The sequence below is a fragment of the Corvus kubaryi genome, unplaced genomic scaffold, assembly GCF_017639235.1.
Source record: "Corvus kubaryi isolate FWS band 111438036 unplaced genomic scaffold, C.kubaryi_AGA036_p1.0 37353, whole genome shotgun sequence".
In the NCBI taxonomy this organism is placed as follows: domain Eukaryota; kingdom Metazoa; phylum Chordata; class Aves; order Passeriformes; family Corvidae; genus Corvus; species Corvus kubaryi.
In genome coordinates this window covers 5,487,212-5,504,903 of record NW_024581115.1, presented here as the reverse complement: position 1 = coordinate 5,504,903, position 17,692 = coordinate 5,487,212, and the positions used below count along the sequence as shown (strand labels likewise).

Sequence of the window (17,692 nt, the reverse complement as noted above, 5' to 3'; positions counted from 1 at the left end):
GGGAGGGCTGTTCCCGGTGTGAGGGGCGACTGTTCCTGCAGTGATGGAGGGCTGTTCCCGGTGTGAGGGGGAGGAGGCTGTTCCCGGTGTGAGGGGCGGCTGCTGCCGGTGTGAGGTGGGGACTTCCTGCAGTGATGGGAGGGCTGTTCCCGGTGTGAGGATGGGCTGCTGCCGGTGTGAGGGGGGACTGTTCCTGCAGTGATGGAGGGCTGTTCCCGGTGTCAGGGGCGGCTGCTCCCGGTGTGAGGGGGACACTGTTCCTGCAGTGATAGAGGGCTGCTCCCGGTGTGAGGGAGGGATTGCTCCCGGTGTATCAGAAGGCTGTTCCCACTGTTACGGGAACAGGTGTTCCCGGTGTGATGGGGGGCTGTTCCCGGCGGGATGGGGGCTGCTCCCGGTGTACCAAGGGGCTGTTCCCGGTGTGAGGGGCGGCTGTTCCTGCCGGGATAGGGGCCTGCTCCCGGTGTGAGGCGGGGGAGACCGCTCTTGCAGTGATGAGGAGCTGTTCCTGGTGTAAGGGCTGGCGGGGGGGCAGTTCCCGGTGTAACGGGAGGCTGTTCCCGCTGCGAAGAGGGGCTGCTCCCGGTGTGAGGAGCAGCTGTTCCCGGTGTTGTGGGGGACAGTTCCCGCTGTGAGGAGCAGCTGTTCCCGGTGTTATGGGGGACAGTTCCCGCTGTGAGGAGATGCTGTTCCCGGTGTTATGGGGGACAGCTCCCGGTGTGAGGGCGGTCTGACCCTGTTCCCCGCTCCGCACAAGCTCCCCGTGGCCCTCCAGAGCCGAACACGCGGATTCCTGTTTAATGGCAGCGCAGACTCCATGTACGTATCGCACTGACAAAAATTAGAGCATGAAGTCTTATTTTAGAGCTTGCTCATCACAGAAATGCTGCTTTGGGATGAATGACACATCCAATGCCACCGAAAGGACATGACATTTTGCTGCTGGATTTTCGTACAGCGTTTTAGTTTCTGATGTGCACAACACCATTGGTTTCACTAGTTTGTGTGTTACTATACAGGGGATAAATACCATTAGATTCAATTCTTAATTCCATGAAAGCTGGAAAGTTACTTATTAATAAAAATAAAAGAAAATCCTGTCTTTCTGCAAATGATTAAAAATATAAAAATGAGTCATGGGTCTACATATTCAGGCAGAGGTGCTTAAAATGCATTAAACACAATGAATATATATTAAACACAAGTAAAATGTGTTCAATACAATAAAATGTATGAAATATACTTAACAATGGTATTTATCATTGTTAAATTCTACCAATAGTGTGACAAACTCTGTAATGCTACAATTGTGCATTTGGATTCTTTGTGAAGTTCCCTCAGTAACTTTTAAGGACAAATTTCACTAAGCTAAAAATGGATCTATAATTATTATGTACATGCATAACAAGGTTTTCTCCCATTAGTATATGTAATTAATTTGATAAATGTTTTTGTATGTTTTTTAATACTTTGGGGAATTAGTTTGTAGGTTAAATACTTTTCTGTAAAAAAAAAATTACATTTCATACCACTCTAGGAGAAAGTTCTAGGAGAAAAATGCCACAGACACTGTGGTAAAAGAAACACAACTTGAAGATCACTATTTCAAAAATAAATAAATCGAATATTTCTGGAAAATAAATCCTTTCTTTAGATTCTTCAGAACAGAAAATATTTCTTTAACTGGGGAGGGTTGGCTTTATCTTCCTTTAGAAGAATTTGAGGAACAATTTGCCTGAATTAGACACCAGGAATGTGAACTCAGCGTTTAGGTGTCATGTAAGGCTTCTGATACAACATCTGTCTACCAAATTGTTACCTGAAACGTGGAAGAATAACTCAAGCCAAGTCTTTCATGCGTGAAGGGATTGTGTGACTCCTTCTCCTCAGTAATAACAATTCTTCGGTGCAGCTTCATCCCAGTTTCCCATCAGCATCTTCACTGCAGTGAGATACCACCAAGTGTCTGTGATGTTCCTCCTGGACCAGCACTGACGTCCTCTGTGAGTGTGGAAATTCTGGCCAGTAGAATGCCAGAGCGGTGCCAGGACCTGGAGCAACCAATGCAGCAGCTTAAAGAAAAGAGCCATCAGAACAAGTCCTCCCACAGTTAAAGCCTGACCGGCAAACCCAGGTGCGGTGGGAGGAATTCCTGCGGGTGTGTCCCCGGGCGATGATGAGCAGGCTCCACCCGCTGGGCTGCGTGTGCTGGGGGGGCTCAGGGAAGCGCCGGCGGGATGGAGCTGCTGGGATGTTGAAGTGTCACCTCCAGTCCTGCAGGACACGTACAGGGCTGCCTACAGCTCCAAGGGGTTCAACGTGGATCGGAGACACCCAGACTTTGGGAGTGCTCTGGATATGCCCGCCTAGTGTCCGGGTGCAGGATGAACAGTTCTGTCCCATGGCTACACTGGTTTATTTCTTCCAAATGACAGCCTTGGCCTCCTCAGTCACCAGCCTGGTCCCTTTCTGTAGGTGATATTCAGGAAGAATGCCTGGCTGGAGGGAGCATTACCGCGGATGTGTGTGTCCCCAAGGCCAGAGTCTCTGTTCCTCCTGCCAGCCAGGATAAAGACAAGGTAAGGAGAGGCTGGAGCAGCGCTCCTCACTCCTGGTAACGCCTGCAGCAATCCCACATGGATTAAGTAAAGCCTGGGGCCCTAGTTGGGCAGGAGAAGCTTTAGAAAAAAAAAAAAAACAAAGAAGGATTTGTTATTTCATATTACCCAGTCTCTTGGCTGCCTGAGGAAACAAAATCTCATAAAGATGCAATGTGATTGTTCTATTTTTCATATATGTGTGAGTACCCAAAGAATACTATAGCAGCTGGTCTATGCAGAGCTCCGGGGCTGCACTCAGCTGTTGTGCACTGAAAAGCTGAGGTCACTTCCCAACAGAGCTGGTCACAAATCCGAGATGCAACATCTGCGAAGGCACAGAGCGAGCACAGAAAGAGGTGAACACACAGGAGGGACGGGGAACAGCTGGTGTAGGTGTGAGCACAACACAGGAGTTGGAGTCCAGAGGAGTCTGGGCTCCAGCTCATCATACAGCCATGGAATAATTCGGGTTGGAAGGGACATCACCAGGCTGCTGGGTCCATCCTCTTGCTTGAAGTAAAATTACTATTTAACTCCAGTTAGAGTGCTCAGGGCCGTGGGTCCCGAGAACTTCCACATTTTCAAGACGTATTTGTGGTGTTGGTTGGGTTTGGGGGTTGGTTTGTGTTTTTGTCAAGTCAGGGAATCGCTATTTTAGCGTGTCCTAACCGCAGCTCCTGTGGTTTTAATGGTTTAATGTAGAAGTTCTTACCAAACAGTCCTTTGCAGCTGGGAGGAGCCCGGGCCACCCATTGTCCCCTCCGGCCCGGCGGTCACTCCCGGTGTCTCCCGGCGGTCACTCCCGCTCTCTCCCGGCGGTCACTCCCGGTGTCTCCCGGGGGTCAGTCCCGCTCTCTCCCGGCGGTCACTCCCGGTGTCTCCCGGCGGTCACTCCCGGTGTCTCCCGGGGGTCAGTCCCGCTCTCTCCCGGCGGTCACTCCCGGTGTCTCCCGGGGGTCAGTCCCGCTCTCTCCCGGCGGTCACTCCCGGTCAGTTCCCGGCCATCCCCGCCGCTGCCGCGCCGCGCCGCTCGACTACTCGGCGCTCCTGTCGCCGGTGGCTGGCTGGGCTCTGCGCTCGGCAGCGGCGCCTGGCGGGCCGGAAGCAGCCGCCGGCCTGTCCGCCTCGGCCCGGCGGGACTCGGCCGGACTCGGCTCTGCTCAGCCCGGCCCGGCCGGACCCGGTCCGGCTCGGCTCCGGCGAGCCCGGCTGGACTCGCCTCGGCTCGGGCGGGCTTGGCCCGGCTCGGCTCGGCCCGGTTCGGGCTCCCGCGGCGGGGCTGAGGCGGGCGGGCGCCGCCATGGTGTGAGGGGCGGGGGCGAAGGGGCCGAGCCGGAGCCATGAACCTGCTCCCGGCCAACCCGCACGGCAACGGGCTGCTCTACGCCGGCTTCAACCAGGACCACGGTGAGCCTGCGGGCCCGGGCAGCCGGGTGGTGCCGCGGAGGGGCGCCGGTGCAGAGCCGGGGCCGGGCTGGGTCGGGCTGGGCCGGGCCGGGCCGGGGCTGGGGCTGCCGCGGCTCCCGGCCCATCACTGCGGGATCCCGCTGGCGTTCCGAGGCTGCAGCTTCCGTAGGGGTTGTCCCAGGTACGGCGGCTGTAGCTGCTGCAAGGAGCCGGGAAGGCCGCTGGCAGCAGGAGGATTTAGTGGTTCTCCCGTTGTTTCAGCACTGGTGCGGTCGTGTGTGCGCCCAGCGCTTCGGAGAGTTGGGTGGGTGGGAGGGGGGGAGAGGAGAGGAGAAGGAGCAGGACCAGGACCAGGCTTGTTGGGGATTGCTGCAGTTGGCTGCCCCCTCTGTGTGGCCCTGTCAGGCTCCTCAAAGCCTGTGCTTCAGGGGCTTCTTTGGGAACTGCCCACAGTTCAGCCCTTTCTCAGTGTAAGTATTCCACATTCAAAATCAGTGGTGTAACTGCTTTTTTCTTTCGTTTTACCTCGTTTGTATTTTAAAAATTGTGGTTAACACTACTAATCACACTGGCAGGCAAGCACTGATACACAGACCCCTGTGAATCTCCACTGCACCCTTGGCTTATCTTTTCCCTTTGTTAGAGGGGAAGGCCTGCTCCAGAAGGGGGGTGCATGTGCCTCATCCTGATTTTGCAAGACAAAAATAGCACCAGTCTTATGAGTAAGTGTCATTTTTGCGGGATAAGGAGTAGAAGCTCATCATTTTGTAACATCCTTTTGCCTTGACAAATAATATTCTTGCTTAAGACACTCTTGCAGCTCTGTCGTTGTAGACTGCAGCTGTTGCTGACGCTGTTGAAGCTGTGTGTAAACACGAGTTATTCTGTTGATTTTAGTCAAACATCTCTGATGACATCTTGGCAATAGCACACCAAGCAGGTAATGAGGTGTGAGCATCTTGGCAGCTCTCCTCCTGCTATTCCATAGACTGGAAAAGAATAGAACAGTCTGTTTTTCAGCAGCTCTGCACTTATTTTCATCTTGCCTTTGCAATGGAGATGGAAAAAGATTTTTGAGGACGAGCTTCATTTCAGATCTGCAGGGTCTGTAACGGAGCAGTGGTATTTGGTGCTTGGCTTGTAGAGCTGTGGAAGAAGAAAAGTTTCTCTTTTATTGCAGAATGCCTTAAGATCATCATTTTAGTGTAAAACTTGTTTGTTGCAAAGGCTTCCTTAAGTTCTGTAGCAGTAAATGCAAGATAAACCCCTTTTTTGAATAATGTCACATCCAAAGCACCTTGAGGAATTTGTCTTGGGAATCTGTGGGCTGGCAGTATTCATGTCCTGTCCTACCTCACCTGGCCAGGCAATTGAGTGATGACAAAAAACACGAATTAAAAAACCAATTGGCTTCTGTTTGGCAGCTCCTGGAGCTGTTCCTGTTAGGAGTGATGACGTTGCACTGCAGGTAACACAATGACTTTTTATCAGTTTAGGGCTCTTCTAAAGTGCTGAAGGGCAGGTGATATTTGGCCACCCAAAGGAGAGCAGAGAGGAGGGAAAGCTCCCTGCTTCCTTCTTCTGCCGGGAATAGAGTGTGAGTCACTTGGGTGCCGAAGCTCACAAGTGTGGGTGTCTGCATGTACTGTCACAATAACCTAATTTCTTAGTAATTTAAGACTGGCCAATCCCACAAGGATGGGAGAGCAGGAGGAATCATCGAAGAACTCTCTCTGGGGCTGAATCTCCCTGACTAGCAAGTGATAAAAAAGCTGTGGTTGTTCTGCCATGAGCCTCCCTCACTCTGAATTGAGTGATGCTGGTTTTATATCAGGTGCCTTTGCTACTTTTAGGCTTTAAATTAAAAAAATGAAGAAACAATGTAACACAAGGAAATTGAAGTTGTCAGTTGTTTAAAGTCAGAATATTCTGATTTTAGCTTCTCAATTTTGAGACTGTGAGCTCCTGATTTCGGATTCTTTTCTAATGCTTTGAGAAGGACACTAAAGTGCTCTTCAGAAATGAAGGAACAAAACATCGTAATAAATTGGCCATACCTGTAAATTGCTGACACGATTCTCTGATGTCACTGTTGCAGCCTAAAGCTGGTTTGAAAACTGAGGTGTGGGTTTGTTTTGGTGTTGAAACACTTGACTTATGTATTTAGTCTCCTCCAGTGGGCTGGAATGCTTTGCTGTAGTACCCTGCAGTGTTGGTAGCGTTCTGTGCTCTTGACCTTAGACAGCATTAGTAGGGGCAAGGAAAACCACCATGGCAGAAACTCTGCTGGACATCATTGCTTCCCTGGACTCCACTACTGCCACTGCGGGACCTCAGGCCCTAAATCCTGCAGGTTTCTCTGTGCCAGCATGCCATATTCAGCTTGTGGCATCTTCTAGGCTGGTCATTAATTTAACCCTTTTTCTGCAGATTTGGAGGAACAAAACTCATTCTGGCCTCACTGGCACTGGCGGCAAATAGCACTTTTACTGTAGGAACAAGCACGACTGTGGGTCAGGGAAATAACTCTGTAATCTGTATTTTTTTTTAAAAAAAAAAGGATCTGAGTTATCTTTTGTCAGTGGCTTTTCAGCTCATCTGTCCCTGCTTGAAACGAGAGGTGCACTTCCCATGGAAGGAAATGAACGCTAAGGAACTGTTCCTTTCTCTGTCAGCCCCTTCCAGCTCTCTCACACAGAAGGGCTTACAAGCTGTAGCCATCAAAGTTGTGATTCCACTGGTAACAGGAGTCAGTCAGATGGGAATCACCAAGCTTCAAAGCTGCTCCTGTGACCTGGAATTGAAGGAGGAACAGGAGTCTTCCTGTATGGCTTTTTTTCTTGTTTGATTCAGGGGTTGCCGTGCATGAGAGCTTCATATCTCTGTGGGTAGTGATCGACCATGTGGGGAATTTCACTGTTACTCACATCACCACGTTCTGGTGTGTTGTCTTCAGTTAAAAATGTGGATATTCCCAAGGCATTAAAGCAGCCCACGTCTTAGTCATGAGGTTGGTCCTGCAGAAAGCTGTAGTGGCACTGCAGGAAGTGTAAAGTATGTGTTTGATTGCATCAGGAATGCTTCATTTGGGTTGTTAGGAGTTTCTGGGATTAGCACAACTCAAACCTTACAGCGCTTTCTTACTACGGAACAGCTGCAGCATCCCTTCCCTTTGACTTTTCTGGAAATACAATATGGGATTAGAAAACTGTTGCTGGAAAATAATTATATGGATCAGCTATGAGGAATAGATCTGTTCTCATCCTGTACAGCAGTGCTTTATATAGAGGGGAAGGTTTCCATTGCAGTTTGCTCCCTGGCTATCCCGGTAGTGTCCTGCCCGGGGCGGCAGCTCGGTCGTGCTGCGAGTTCACGGCAGCACACACAGACCCGGCTGCCAGAGGGAACCAACACTGAGAGGGAAGGAGACAAAGTGAACCGGGTTCCATCAAAGCCTATTTCAATATGGTTGCTAATCTTGTTATAATTATTACATTCACGTTAGCCACTTACAAGATCTTGGACAGGGTGAAGTTGTACCTGGGAGTCTTTCGGGTTAAGGAGATAGGTTTTTGTGTTTTGTTTTCTTCCCCCACATGCCCTGTGATTGTTGGAGTATTGAGTTTGGGGAAGGGTTGTGTTTAGACAGAGCTCCTCAGCTTTTATTTGAGGGGTTCGAATCATTGCAGTACATAAGAATAGAACCAGAGTAACTGGAACTTATGTTCCAGTACCTCAGAGATCTTCACCTGGATTTTTGGTACAGTGCACAAAAATTGTGAGCAACCAACCTGTCATCAGGCTGCTGCCAGTGACAGCAGCTTCATGGTGACTTGTCGTTGCTCTGACTTCATAGTGGCATTTCTTTGTACCAGTGCCTGTGTTCACCTGTTAGCAGGGAAAGGAGCAGGACAAGGGACTGGCAGTTTAATAGATTCTGCTAAGGAAGCACATGCATGCTTCTGCATGAAAAAGTAGCTACAATTATTTTCCAGAGTGTTTTAATCTGGCTTCTGCTTATGTCCTGGGTTACACTTCAGCTATTGGCATATAATTATTGGCATGGTACAGCAGTCAGCTCTCGTTAGCACAGTTGGAAAAGCTGTTTGATGAGCACTGTGCTCTGGAAACATCCACAGCAGAGTCATAATCATGAAGTGAATTCGGATCTATTAAGAAAGGAAGGAGCTTGCTTCGTAACTGTTGGACCATAAACATTAAAGTGCTGCTTTCCTGCACGCTGGAGTGCATGGGACAGGATCCAGGTAGGTTGGGAATTTGTTTCCTTTCCTTCTATTATTTTCTTACCTGCCTAAAACCAATACCAAGACATTTCCACCAGGCCAGCATAGAGGACAACTTCTCTGAAAGATTTTCACTTGCCATCACTAGCAGAGCCTGTGAGTGCTCTTCAGCTTGAGTGTAACCGTGCAGTTGTTGAGTAATGCTTTCCTAACCCTCTGGCTCTTGCTTCCTTCTTGAGTGTATCTGGCAATTACTATATATGTGTATATATATGTGCTTTTTACCACAGGATGCTTTGCATGTGGAATGGAAAATGGATTCCGAGTTTATAATGCAGATCCACTCAAAGAAAAAGAGAAACAAGGTAAACACTTACTTATTACACCATGCTGCTCTGTGTTGGAAGCTCAGCCTCCTCATTTTTTTGCTGACTGATTCTTGCTCGGCTTTCACTTTTCCATCCCTGCAAGGCTTTGAATAAAGCCTCAGGAAAGGCTGCTCCTGCTGGTCCCACAGGGACTCTCACTCGTGCCATTGCCCGGTAGAACGTCTCTGTGCTGTTAATTTGCACAATTGGCTGATGAGGAGTTGTGTTTGCTGTTGCTAATGTTTGTAGCCCCGAGTAGGAGAGGCATTTCCTGGGTATTTACGAGCAGGAGGAGTCGCTCCCTGCAGCGGTGTTGTGGACCCAATCAGAAGTTGTTCTGTTCTTGTGTGGTGATCTGGATGATCCAGTGTGGCAGTAAGACTCCAGGCTTTTTCCTGGAGATCTGAGTGTAACATTTCTCATACTCAAGAATATTGTCTGCAAGAGCACTGAGAGCTCAGACCTTTAATGCTCTAAATCTTACCTTCTATGTGTGCTTTAAAAATTTGGGAGGATCTGAATGTGGTAAAGCTACTCCTGTGTCTTAACAGAAGTCAGGAGATGAGCTGTGTTAACAGTGGAGCTTTTTATGAGGAAGCAAACAACTCAGCAAAACTGAGTCAAAATATGGGAAACTGAAACTGAGCCATGTCATTCTAACCCTAAATATAGGAAGTGAGCTGCTAAACAGGTTTCCCAGCACTTTCAGCCTGTGGTGATAAAAGGGATTTAATAAGAGGAAAAATGTACTTAAACTAGCAATTCCTATGGAATCAGGCACACTTCCACTTGCTACTGCAAGGATTTTAGTCACTGTTCACATGGCCAAAGCTGACGAACTATTTTCTGCTCTTAACAGTAAATTTCTGTAAGCAACATGCCTTGGGACTGTCACTTGTGACAGTGTGCTCAAAGAGTCAGGATTTAGCCTGAAGTCCTGTGGAGTTCCTTGTCAAAACTCTCCCTGCCAGTAGCTCTGCATGGAGATGCTTCCAGGACTCCTGTGGTGAAAAGTTTCTTATGAGTCAGATTGCCTTTTCCCTGTGGATTCTGAGAGCTCACAGTGAACTGGCTGCGTAGGTACACAGAGATCCTGTTCATTGTTTCTGTAGCTTTAAACCTGCCCAAGACACTCCCAGCTGGAGCTTGTCCATTTGATTTTCTCTGTAACCCAGTATGAAACCAAGTCTTGTTGCAAACCCCAGCTTGTGTGTCTTACATCCAGGAGTTCCAAGAAATTCCCATCCAAGCATTGCCTGTCAGACCGGTACAGCACTGTGTTCAGTGCTCTATCATAGATTCAGAACGCATTACACATTCTTAAATTGTTTCAGGTTATATTGTAGACCTTTTTGTCACAGTGATAACACCTCTTCATAGCAGAATGTGCTGTCCTGCTTTAATGGAGTCAAGAGGAGGATCTGGTGCAGAAGGGGGTAGTGTTCCAGTACAACTCTTGAGGAAGGAAACAGAACTCAGAAGTGCTGTTGAAGAAACCACAAAGGCTTGTATGAAATCCAGGGCTTTACTGCTCCAGTATGAAGAACCTTCAAGGAATTTACATTCTCTGGTTTTTAAGGGCAGCCAGGGTAGGAAGATGCTGTTCTTCTCAGGTGCCTGAGAAATGTGCTGCATAACACGAGCTTTTGTTGTAACAGTGGTAAAAATGAGATGGCAATTTAACAGGTTCTGACAGTTTTAAATAAAACATTTGTCTTCCAGAGTTTCTAGAAGGTGGTGTCGGCCATGTCGAAATGTTGTTTCGTTGCAACTATTTAGCACTAGTAGGTGGAGGAAAAAAGCCGAAGTACCCACCCAACAAAGGTGAGCTGGAGGGATGGACTCTGCAAACGTCTGCCTTGCCCCTGTGTGACACTGCCCAGAGAGCTCCCACAGCCAGGGCCATGAGCTGATGTCCTGAAGGTCGGGTGAAGGGGATGTTGCAGCAGGTTTAAGTCACCGTGGTGCAGTGAGTTGCATCACTGCTGTTGCAGTGCTAACAGGCTGGTACCTGCAGTGACTGCTCTCCAAGGCCTGCTGACCTTCTCACAGTGAACTCTGCAAGGAGCAGGAAGCTCTCTGCCTGGCAAGCTTTGTAGGAAAATGTACTACCCTTTTCAACTTCTGCATGATTTCTTTTATAACCCTCAGAGCAAACAAAAAAGCTGCTTTTCTTTAGAAAAATGTATCTTTATTGTCAGTTTTTGTGGTTGGAGTTGACCAGCTCCTGCCTGCATGAATTGTAGTGAATGAGGGGGTTGATACGTAGTGGCTCAATGCCTTCTGGTTAGCAAGATGCCTGTCTGCAGCTGCTTAGCCATTGGGTGAACCTGCTGGGGAAGTACAAGCTGTTATAAGGGAGCTGTGGATCTTTGAATATGCCTTGATGGTCTAATGCAATCTCTGCACTGTTCTAGTCATGATCTGGGATGACCTGAAGAAGAAGACTGTCATTGAGATAGAGTTCTCCACAGAAGTCAAAGCGGTGAAGCTGCGAAGGGACAGGTGGGTACAGCAGAGGGGCCCAAACACCCAGCTTGGCTTTGTGCTCCTACTTGTTTCCAGCTGCTCGTAAAAAGGAAAAGATCCTGCTGTAACACCAGCAATTGCAGGTAAAACAGGCTTTTGGGGCCAAAGCATGAGGTGTAAACAGGCCACAGTTTATGTATACTGGTGTGTGAAGCCTTGGTGAAAAGCTTACAAGACTTTATGGTCCCCTAATATAGGGAAATATTCTCCTGTGGCTCCTGCTGGTTCTCTAGGTATGGAGGAGTGTGAAGAGAATTCCAGCAGATCCCTAGAGCAAGAGCAGCTGTGAACAGCTGGAGTCTGTGTATGCGTGGGTGGAGGGGCTGGATAAAAGTGCTTTGCAGGCTTATCATTGCGTGGCTGCTGAAGGCTGGGAGAGTCTTGCGGGGGAGGGCAGGAAGAACATGGCTGTTAAATCAGTAGAAAGCCTTTGCAGGTCTGAGTGAATGTTTGTGTCCCTGTTTTACCCTCCCCAAGTCACAGGAACTTCTGGTTTGTTTCAGAATTGTGGTTGTCTTGGACTCGATGATTAAAGTTTTCACATTCACACACAATCCCCACCAGCTGCACGTCTTTGAAACCTGCTACAACCCTAAAGGTTAGTTGTACATGTGGGCTGGGGAATGGAAGGAAGTTATTGTGTTCTTGCCATGCCATTTATCTTCAGCTGCCTCAGTCACTTCTTTAGAAGTCATTAAACACTTACTGCACTGCAGATGATGTTTTGGGATACTGCACTAGCCATTAAAATGAGATTCTGATTTATTCCATGGGTGTTTGCTTATTCTGAAACTACCAGTATTTTAGAAATTTACGTTTGAAACGTTGATTAGGTAATGGTCCAATTTTTTTTTTTTTTTTGTCTTTCAGGTCTCTGTGTCCTTTGTCCAAATAGTAATAATTCTCTTCTTGCATTTCCTGGAACACACACTGGGCACGTGCAGATTGTGGATCTGGCTAACACGGAGAAGCCTCCTGTGGACATCCCAGCTCACGAAGGAGTCTTGAGCTGTATCGCTTTAAACCTGCAGGGAACAAGAATTGCAACAGCATCAGAAAAAGTAAGAATGATGTCCCCTGCCTCTGACTTACTGTGTGTTCTAGTGTAGTGAGATAAAATAGCAAGTCACATCCTTTGGAGGAGAGACACAGAAATACCTTCTGGGAAGATTTGCCACTGAACTGTGCACTCCCAGTCTTTCTTTATCTTCACTGCTCCTCTGGGATGCCCAAACAGCTGACAGCCAAGGGCTGTGCCTGAGGTAGTATTTGTTTTAGCTGACTGTAGCAGTGATTCTTCAGTGACATTTGAACACAGCTTGGCCCAAGTAGTTCATGTCTTTGATGTGTTCTTTAATAGATACTGTTAATTTAAAAAAAAAAGTGGTGGAGGGGAAGCTTATTTGCATTCTTTCACCTTTATTATCTTCTGCCTAAATTCACTCCAAACCCACTGGCTAAAGAAATACTTGCAAATAGTTCAGTTGTACTGGCGGGCTCAGTTCTGCTCTGGCTTAGCCCCTGTTACAGAGCAGGATGGCATGAGCTGCCCCCCTCACACAGAAAAGGAGTGTGTGGCCACGTGTTACATGGGCCTAAAGAGACAAGACACTGACAAGAACCTGAAGTTAGGATGCAGTACAGAGCCCTTGTGCTGGGCTGGGGCAGAGAGAGGCAAACGTGACAGACCTGCCTTCTCCCTGGGAACCACTGTGAGGCTGCCAGGGCATTCATCTCCCAAGGGAATGTCAGGCAGATGGACCCATCTCCCTGAGGCAAGCAGAGCTCTTGCTGCTTTCTTCCACTGAAATGAGTTTCTTAAGGACAAGCCAAATTAATACAACAAGTTTCTGTTTCACATAGTTTCTACTGCCCAGCCTGTCAAACAGTTTAAAAAAACAAAATGTATCCCAAGTCTCTCCTAAGCTTAATGACTGCATGTCTTCTAAACAGAGCTCTAAAGCTGCCAACTCCATTGCTAAATAGAACCATTATCTGCTGCGTTTGTATTAAACATTCCTTGTTTTGCATAGAGAAGAAGTTCAAACAGCTTTTATTTTCCAACTGAACTAGGAGTCTGGGCACAGTCAGCAAACATCTCAAGCCTGTCTCTTAAGTCAAAACTAAACTGGCTTTACCAAGTCTTTCTCTGCTGGGTTGTTACTTCCTGGTGTGTGACTGGAGAGCTGCCTCTGTTAACTGGGTGTGTAACAGGAGCTGCAGGTGATGAGGCACAACCCAGTGTACACCCAGTCCTCATCAGAGGAAGGTACCCCTGATTTGTTGATCCCTTTATTTGAGACTCACTGGCTTGCTCTGCAGCTCTGCTGTCAAGCTGGGTTTACTCCAGCTGAAGGACAGTTTCCCAGTGCAGCGTTCCATCACCTGACTGGGGGGTGCCTCAGATTTGGATCAATACAAATCATGAGTGTGTGGTAACTGATTCTTCTAGATTCTGTCAATTGAACCAATTTTAAGACAAGACCAGCCACAGCTTGATTATATTTAGTGGGAAAGAATTGCACAGCATCAATGAAAAATGGCGTAGTACTGAGGGGAGCATGGCAGAAGTGACCCACAGATCCTGGGCACACTCTGCACCAACCAGAGCCTTAGAACAGAACTGAAAGAGACTCCTGGGTCACTAAGTGACGAGATTGTACACTAAGGCATTATAACATTGTGGTGATGGTGTGTGGGGAAGCCAGTGTTCTTCCCCAAAATTAAGAGAGATTTGCAAATCTACCAAGAAGAAAACGCGAGCAGTGTGTGCAGGGGCATGCTGATCAGACACAATTTTAGGATTCACAGATGTAAAGACAGTCTTCTGCCTTTCCTAATACAATGCTTGATTCCTTTCCAAGGGGACCCTCATAAGAATATTTGATACTTCATCAGGGCATTTAATCCAGGAGCTACGTCGAGGATCACAAGCAGCCAATATATACTGGTACGTTCAGCTGCTTCTGCTGTGCCATCTCTGGGTCTGGCTGTGCTGAGCCCCTCAGCCAGCACAGGATGGGTGTGGTATCCCCAGCACTCAGAGGTCCCAGAGCTACTCTGGGCCTCTGCGTCTCCCTCTGGGCTCACTGCTGGCAGGGGAAGGCAGGAGCTGGGAGCTCTGTGAAGCCTGGCACAGGTTACAGGACCAGGGACAGAGCTGTGGCTGCTGCCAGGCCGTGTCTCTGCTCAGCCCAGCTGGGAACTGGGGGATGCTGAACTTCCCACTGACACCCAGGGAGTGCCCTGATGCACTTGAACGCTGCTCAGGGGCCTGGGGCGAGCTCGGGGGCAAGGGGAGCTTTATCACCGCATTCTGCTGTGCAGGGGAGCACCCAGGGCAGAGGTGGGGCTATTCCAGGAGCAGGGAGACTCTCTGCCCATTCCCCATGAAAACTCCCATTCCTGGGCCGAGCCCCACTGTGGGGTAGCAGTGTTGCATGTTTTGCCCGCTCCTCAGAGCAGAGCTCGTGCGTTTCCTTCTGCCAGAGTGACCCACGCCAGTGGTGGCCACGTCAGGGCTGCTGCTGCTGCCACTGCAGGCCCTGTTCCGAGTGCAGCCTGTTCATCCCAAAGCAGCCCTGGGTCGGGGGAGCCCCAGCTCCTCCCGAGGAGCTGTTACCACCCTGGCTGGCAGCTGCTGTGCACAACTGCAGCAGCAGAACTGTCTGTGCCAGGGCTGTGGGTCTGTCCCAGGAGAAATCCTGCAGCTGTCTGTGCTCTCTGCAGTATTAACTTCAACCAGGATGCTTCCCTCATCTGCGTCTCCAGTGACCACGGCACAGTCCACATTTTTGCTGCAGAAGACCCAAAAAGAAATAAGCAGTCAAGGTAGGGATGGAGCCGTTCTGAAGCCCTGGGGGGTCCTTGTGCTTTGAATTGCATTTAAAACCCTGGCCCTGTCACTCAGTAGCAAAATCTCTACACTGCCAAGGTGGAAAAATTTATCTGCTGGGCTGGAGTGAAGCTGCAGATTTAGGACTCTCTAGTAACTGCCAAGTTCCTGCTGTCCTTTGTGGGGCCGTAGCATTTCAGTAGAGGGTCAGTGTAGGTTTTAATAGGGTTTAGCCCCTCACATACTTTGTGGACACTTTCCTCTACTAAAAATCAATTCTTCTGGCAGTTTTTGCAGTCAAAGCCAGCAAGGTAGTTGTAGTGTCTCCCTTCCTGAGAAGGGGAATTACTCAGGTTATCTGATACTTACTTAAAGATAATAAAAAGCAGTGTGAACCCTGCACCTTGTTCAATCACTCCAGCAGCTCTGAATCCACTCCAGTCAACACCTTACCAACCTGTTAATGTGTTTGTTTTCTCTTTCAGTTTGGCCTCTGCCACCTTTCTCCCCAAATACTTCAGTTCCAAATGGAGTTTTTCCAAATTCCAGGTTCCCTCAGGCTCTCCGTGCATTTGTGCCTTTGGAACAGAGCCAAATGCTGTCATAGGTGAGTGATGGAGGCGTCCCCAGGTTCTGGCTGGAGAACCAGGCTTTGAACTGTGCTGGCTTGGAGGGAGGGAACACTCTGCTGAGACAGGGCTGTGTGTCCCTGTCAGCCAAGGGCTCTGGCTGCTCCCACTGCCCAGGGAGGGAGGCACAGGGCTGGCACAGCACGGGGCTCACAGGGCTGGTGGCCCAGGGGTCCCTCCAGAGCACCTCTGTGAGCCTGAGGGGCAGGTTACGCTGGAGCTGGAGAAGAGGAAGGCGCCTCTGGCACAGCCCCACTGACCCTCCTTGTTTGTGTTGCAGCAATATGTGCAGATGGCAGCTACTACAAGTTCTTATTCAACCAAAAAGGGGAATGCTCAAGGGATGTGTACGCTCAGTTCCTAGAAATGACAGACGACAAGCTTTGACTGAGTGGAGGGGAGTGTACGGGTCAAAATCCTGCCTCGGCCACTCCGCACCTTTGAGGGACAGTATCTGAATGTCCAGTACTGATCCAGAAGTTCAGCAGAGCTCATGGAGAAGCCTGGCTCAACATGATCACAAGCAGCTCTGAAGTAGTGGACTACATATGTTTGTTCTCATTTCTGCAAGTATTCATCATTAAAATCTCTTTGGGTTACTGTCACCAACTCAAGTTTTCAAGATGTGGCTTTCAACAAGCTTGTGCCTATTGGGTTTCTCTTTAGTCTAAACTGTGACATGACTGTAGCTCCAACATGAGTGCCTGCCACAGGGAAAGCTCTGCGGGGGCTGTCCACACCTTTGGCCGGCCTTAGGAAAAGGGATGTGAAGCCAGAAGATTTTAGGCATTGCTTTACTTCCACTGCATGGCTGGGAGTGGGGGAACACTCTGGGTCATGCTTTCTCCACCAGCTTGGCCAGGAGCAGGAGTCCTGCCTCTCCCCTCCCCTGGCACAGCTGAGGGAACAAAGAGGTGACAAGGATGGAGCAAGGGACACCTGTACATTGACTCCTGCTTGTCCTCTGACCTGGTGCCCAGGGCTGGGTGGTGGTGGTGGTGTGGCCCTGCCCGTGCTGCTTCAGGTGAGGGATCAGCATTACCTGTCCAAGGTGCCAAACTGTGTGGAGCAGCTGGAGGCACCTTTAGGGAAGGGCTGACCCAGCTTCCCTCTCCTCTGTGAGCACAGCAAGAACCCAGGGCTCCTGTAGTTGTAGAGGTGATTCCTTCCATAATCCAAGTCGGTACTGGTGTGACAGCTGTGAAACTGCTGCCAAACTGATGTAGGTGGGAGGCTGGAGAGTCCATGTACGTGTCCACCACAAGAACTGAACAAGGTGGCAGGAAGTTCCATGTCTGCAATGGCTTTAAACTTGCAAATTTGTCTTATTTTTTCCTTTGAGCTGTCGCATATTATTGCTCCTGGCCCAGGGACAGGTAGGTTAGACTGAACCCACTGACCTGTACACTCTTCCCAAAAAATTGGTACCCTATTCCCTGGTGCCCTAAGGCACAAGCTCCTAACCCAGAACCTGAGATAGCCCCAAGTTTGGCATCTGTGGCACTAAACACTGGGGCAGGGAGGTCTTGCTCTCCTGAAAGCTAATTTCACAGATGCTTCAGCCCTGACACTCTGTGACTTCAGTTGCAAACTCTCTAACTTTGACAAATCCCTTTTAGTGTCATGTAACCTACTAAGGACTAACTTACCATGTTGATGTCAAGGTTGCATGTTGCTTTTATGCGTATTTAACCACAGGAATTGTTTTGCACACTTATTTGTACTATGTTATTTCTTTTAAATAAAAGTGACTAACTTTGCTGTATTCACTGATGGTCACAGCCATGGTTTCCATTGCTCCAGGCTTGGAGGAATAAACATGTGAGGCAATAGTGGTGGCTGGTGAAGGACAGGAGCTGAACCCGCTGTGTGAACAGGAGACAGGAGCACTGCCTGGGACACGTACCTTGTTATCTGCCCCAAAACAAATCCAACTTCCCAGTGCAAACCAGTTCTTGTTCAGTACTTAACTCACCATTCACCCCCAGTGCTGGGCTGAGGCTCCTCACCCTCTAACAGCTGGACCAACAGGAGGAGTACCTGGAACCATCGTCTCCCCAGAGAAGGACACGATGGGAAG

At 49.0% G+C, this 17,692-nt stretch overlaps 2 protein-coding genes across 6 annotated transcripts in view; one reads left to right on the top strand and one right to left on the bottom strand.

Annotated features, from left to right (window-relative positions):
* FN3K (fructosamine 3 kinase) overlaps positions 1 to 3,628 on the bottom strand; it is a 12,033-nt gene extending 8,405 nt beyond the window's left edge. The window contains exons 1-2 of one of the 4 annotated variants that reach the window (XM_042032699.1): positions 3,313 to 3,628; positions 1,820 to 2,678 (exon numbers count right to left, since the gene is read on the bottom strand). In XM_042032699.1, the coding sequence (XP_041888633.1) occupies positions 1,820 to 1,918 (99 nt within the window). In that variant the 5' untranslated portion in view covers positions 1,919 to 2,678; positions 3,313 to 3,628. Of the gene's footprint in view, positions 1 to 1,819 lie in introns of all 4 variants that reach the window. The other 3 variants (XM_042032700.1, XM_042032697.1, XM_042032698.1) reach the window with 3 other exon arrangements.
* A 65-nt stretch (positions 3,629 to 3,693) lies between these two features.
* Positions 3,694 to 17,381, top strand: WDR45B (WD repeat domain 45B). Of its 2 annotated transcripts, XM_042032695.1 has the most exons (10): positions 3,694 to 4,007; positions 8,542 to 8,616; positions 10,342 to 10,443; positions 11,037 to 11,124; positions 11,652 to 11,746; positions 12,019 to 12,209; positions 14,013 to 14,098; positions 14,878 to 14,979; positions 15,469 to 15,590; positions 15,893 to 17,381. In XM_042032695.1, the coding sequence occupies exons 1-10, from the start codon at positions 3,941 to 3,943 to the stop codon at positions 15,997 to 15,999; spliced, it is 1,035 nt and encodes a 344-aa protein (XP_041888629.1). In that variant the 5' UTR covers positions 3,694 to 3,940; the 3' UTR covers positions 16,000 to 17,381. The 2 variants fall into 2 exon arrangements, with proteins under 2 accessions (XP_041888629.1, XP_041888630.1); XM_042032696.1 differs by lacking the exon at positions 14,878 to 14,979.
* Positions 17,382 to 17,692: the final 311 nt, after the last annotated feature.

Bases quoted from the DNA above. Each gene is read 5' to 3' on its own strand.
- WDR45B (XM_042032695.1), top strand. From the start codon at position 3,941: ATGAACCTGCTCCCGGCCAACCCGCACGGCAACGGGCTGCTCTACGCC. The intron at 14,980-15,468 runs GTAGGGATGGAG...TTTCTCTTTCAG, and splicing joins AAAAGAAATAAGCAGTCAAG to TTTGGCCTCTGCCACCTTTC. The intron at 15,591-15,892 runs GTGAGTGATGGA...TTTGTGTTGCAG, and splicing joins AGAGCCAAATGCTGTCATAG to CAATATGTGCAGATGGCAGC.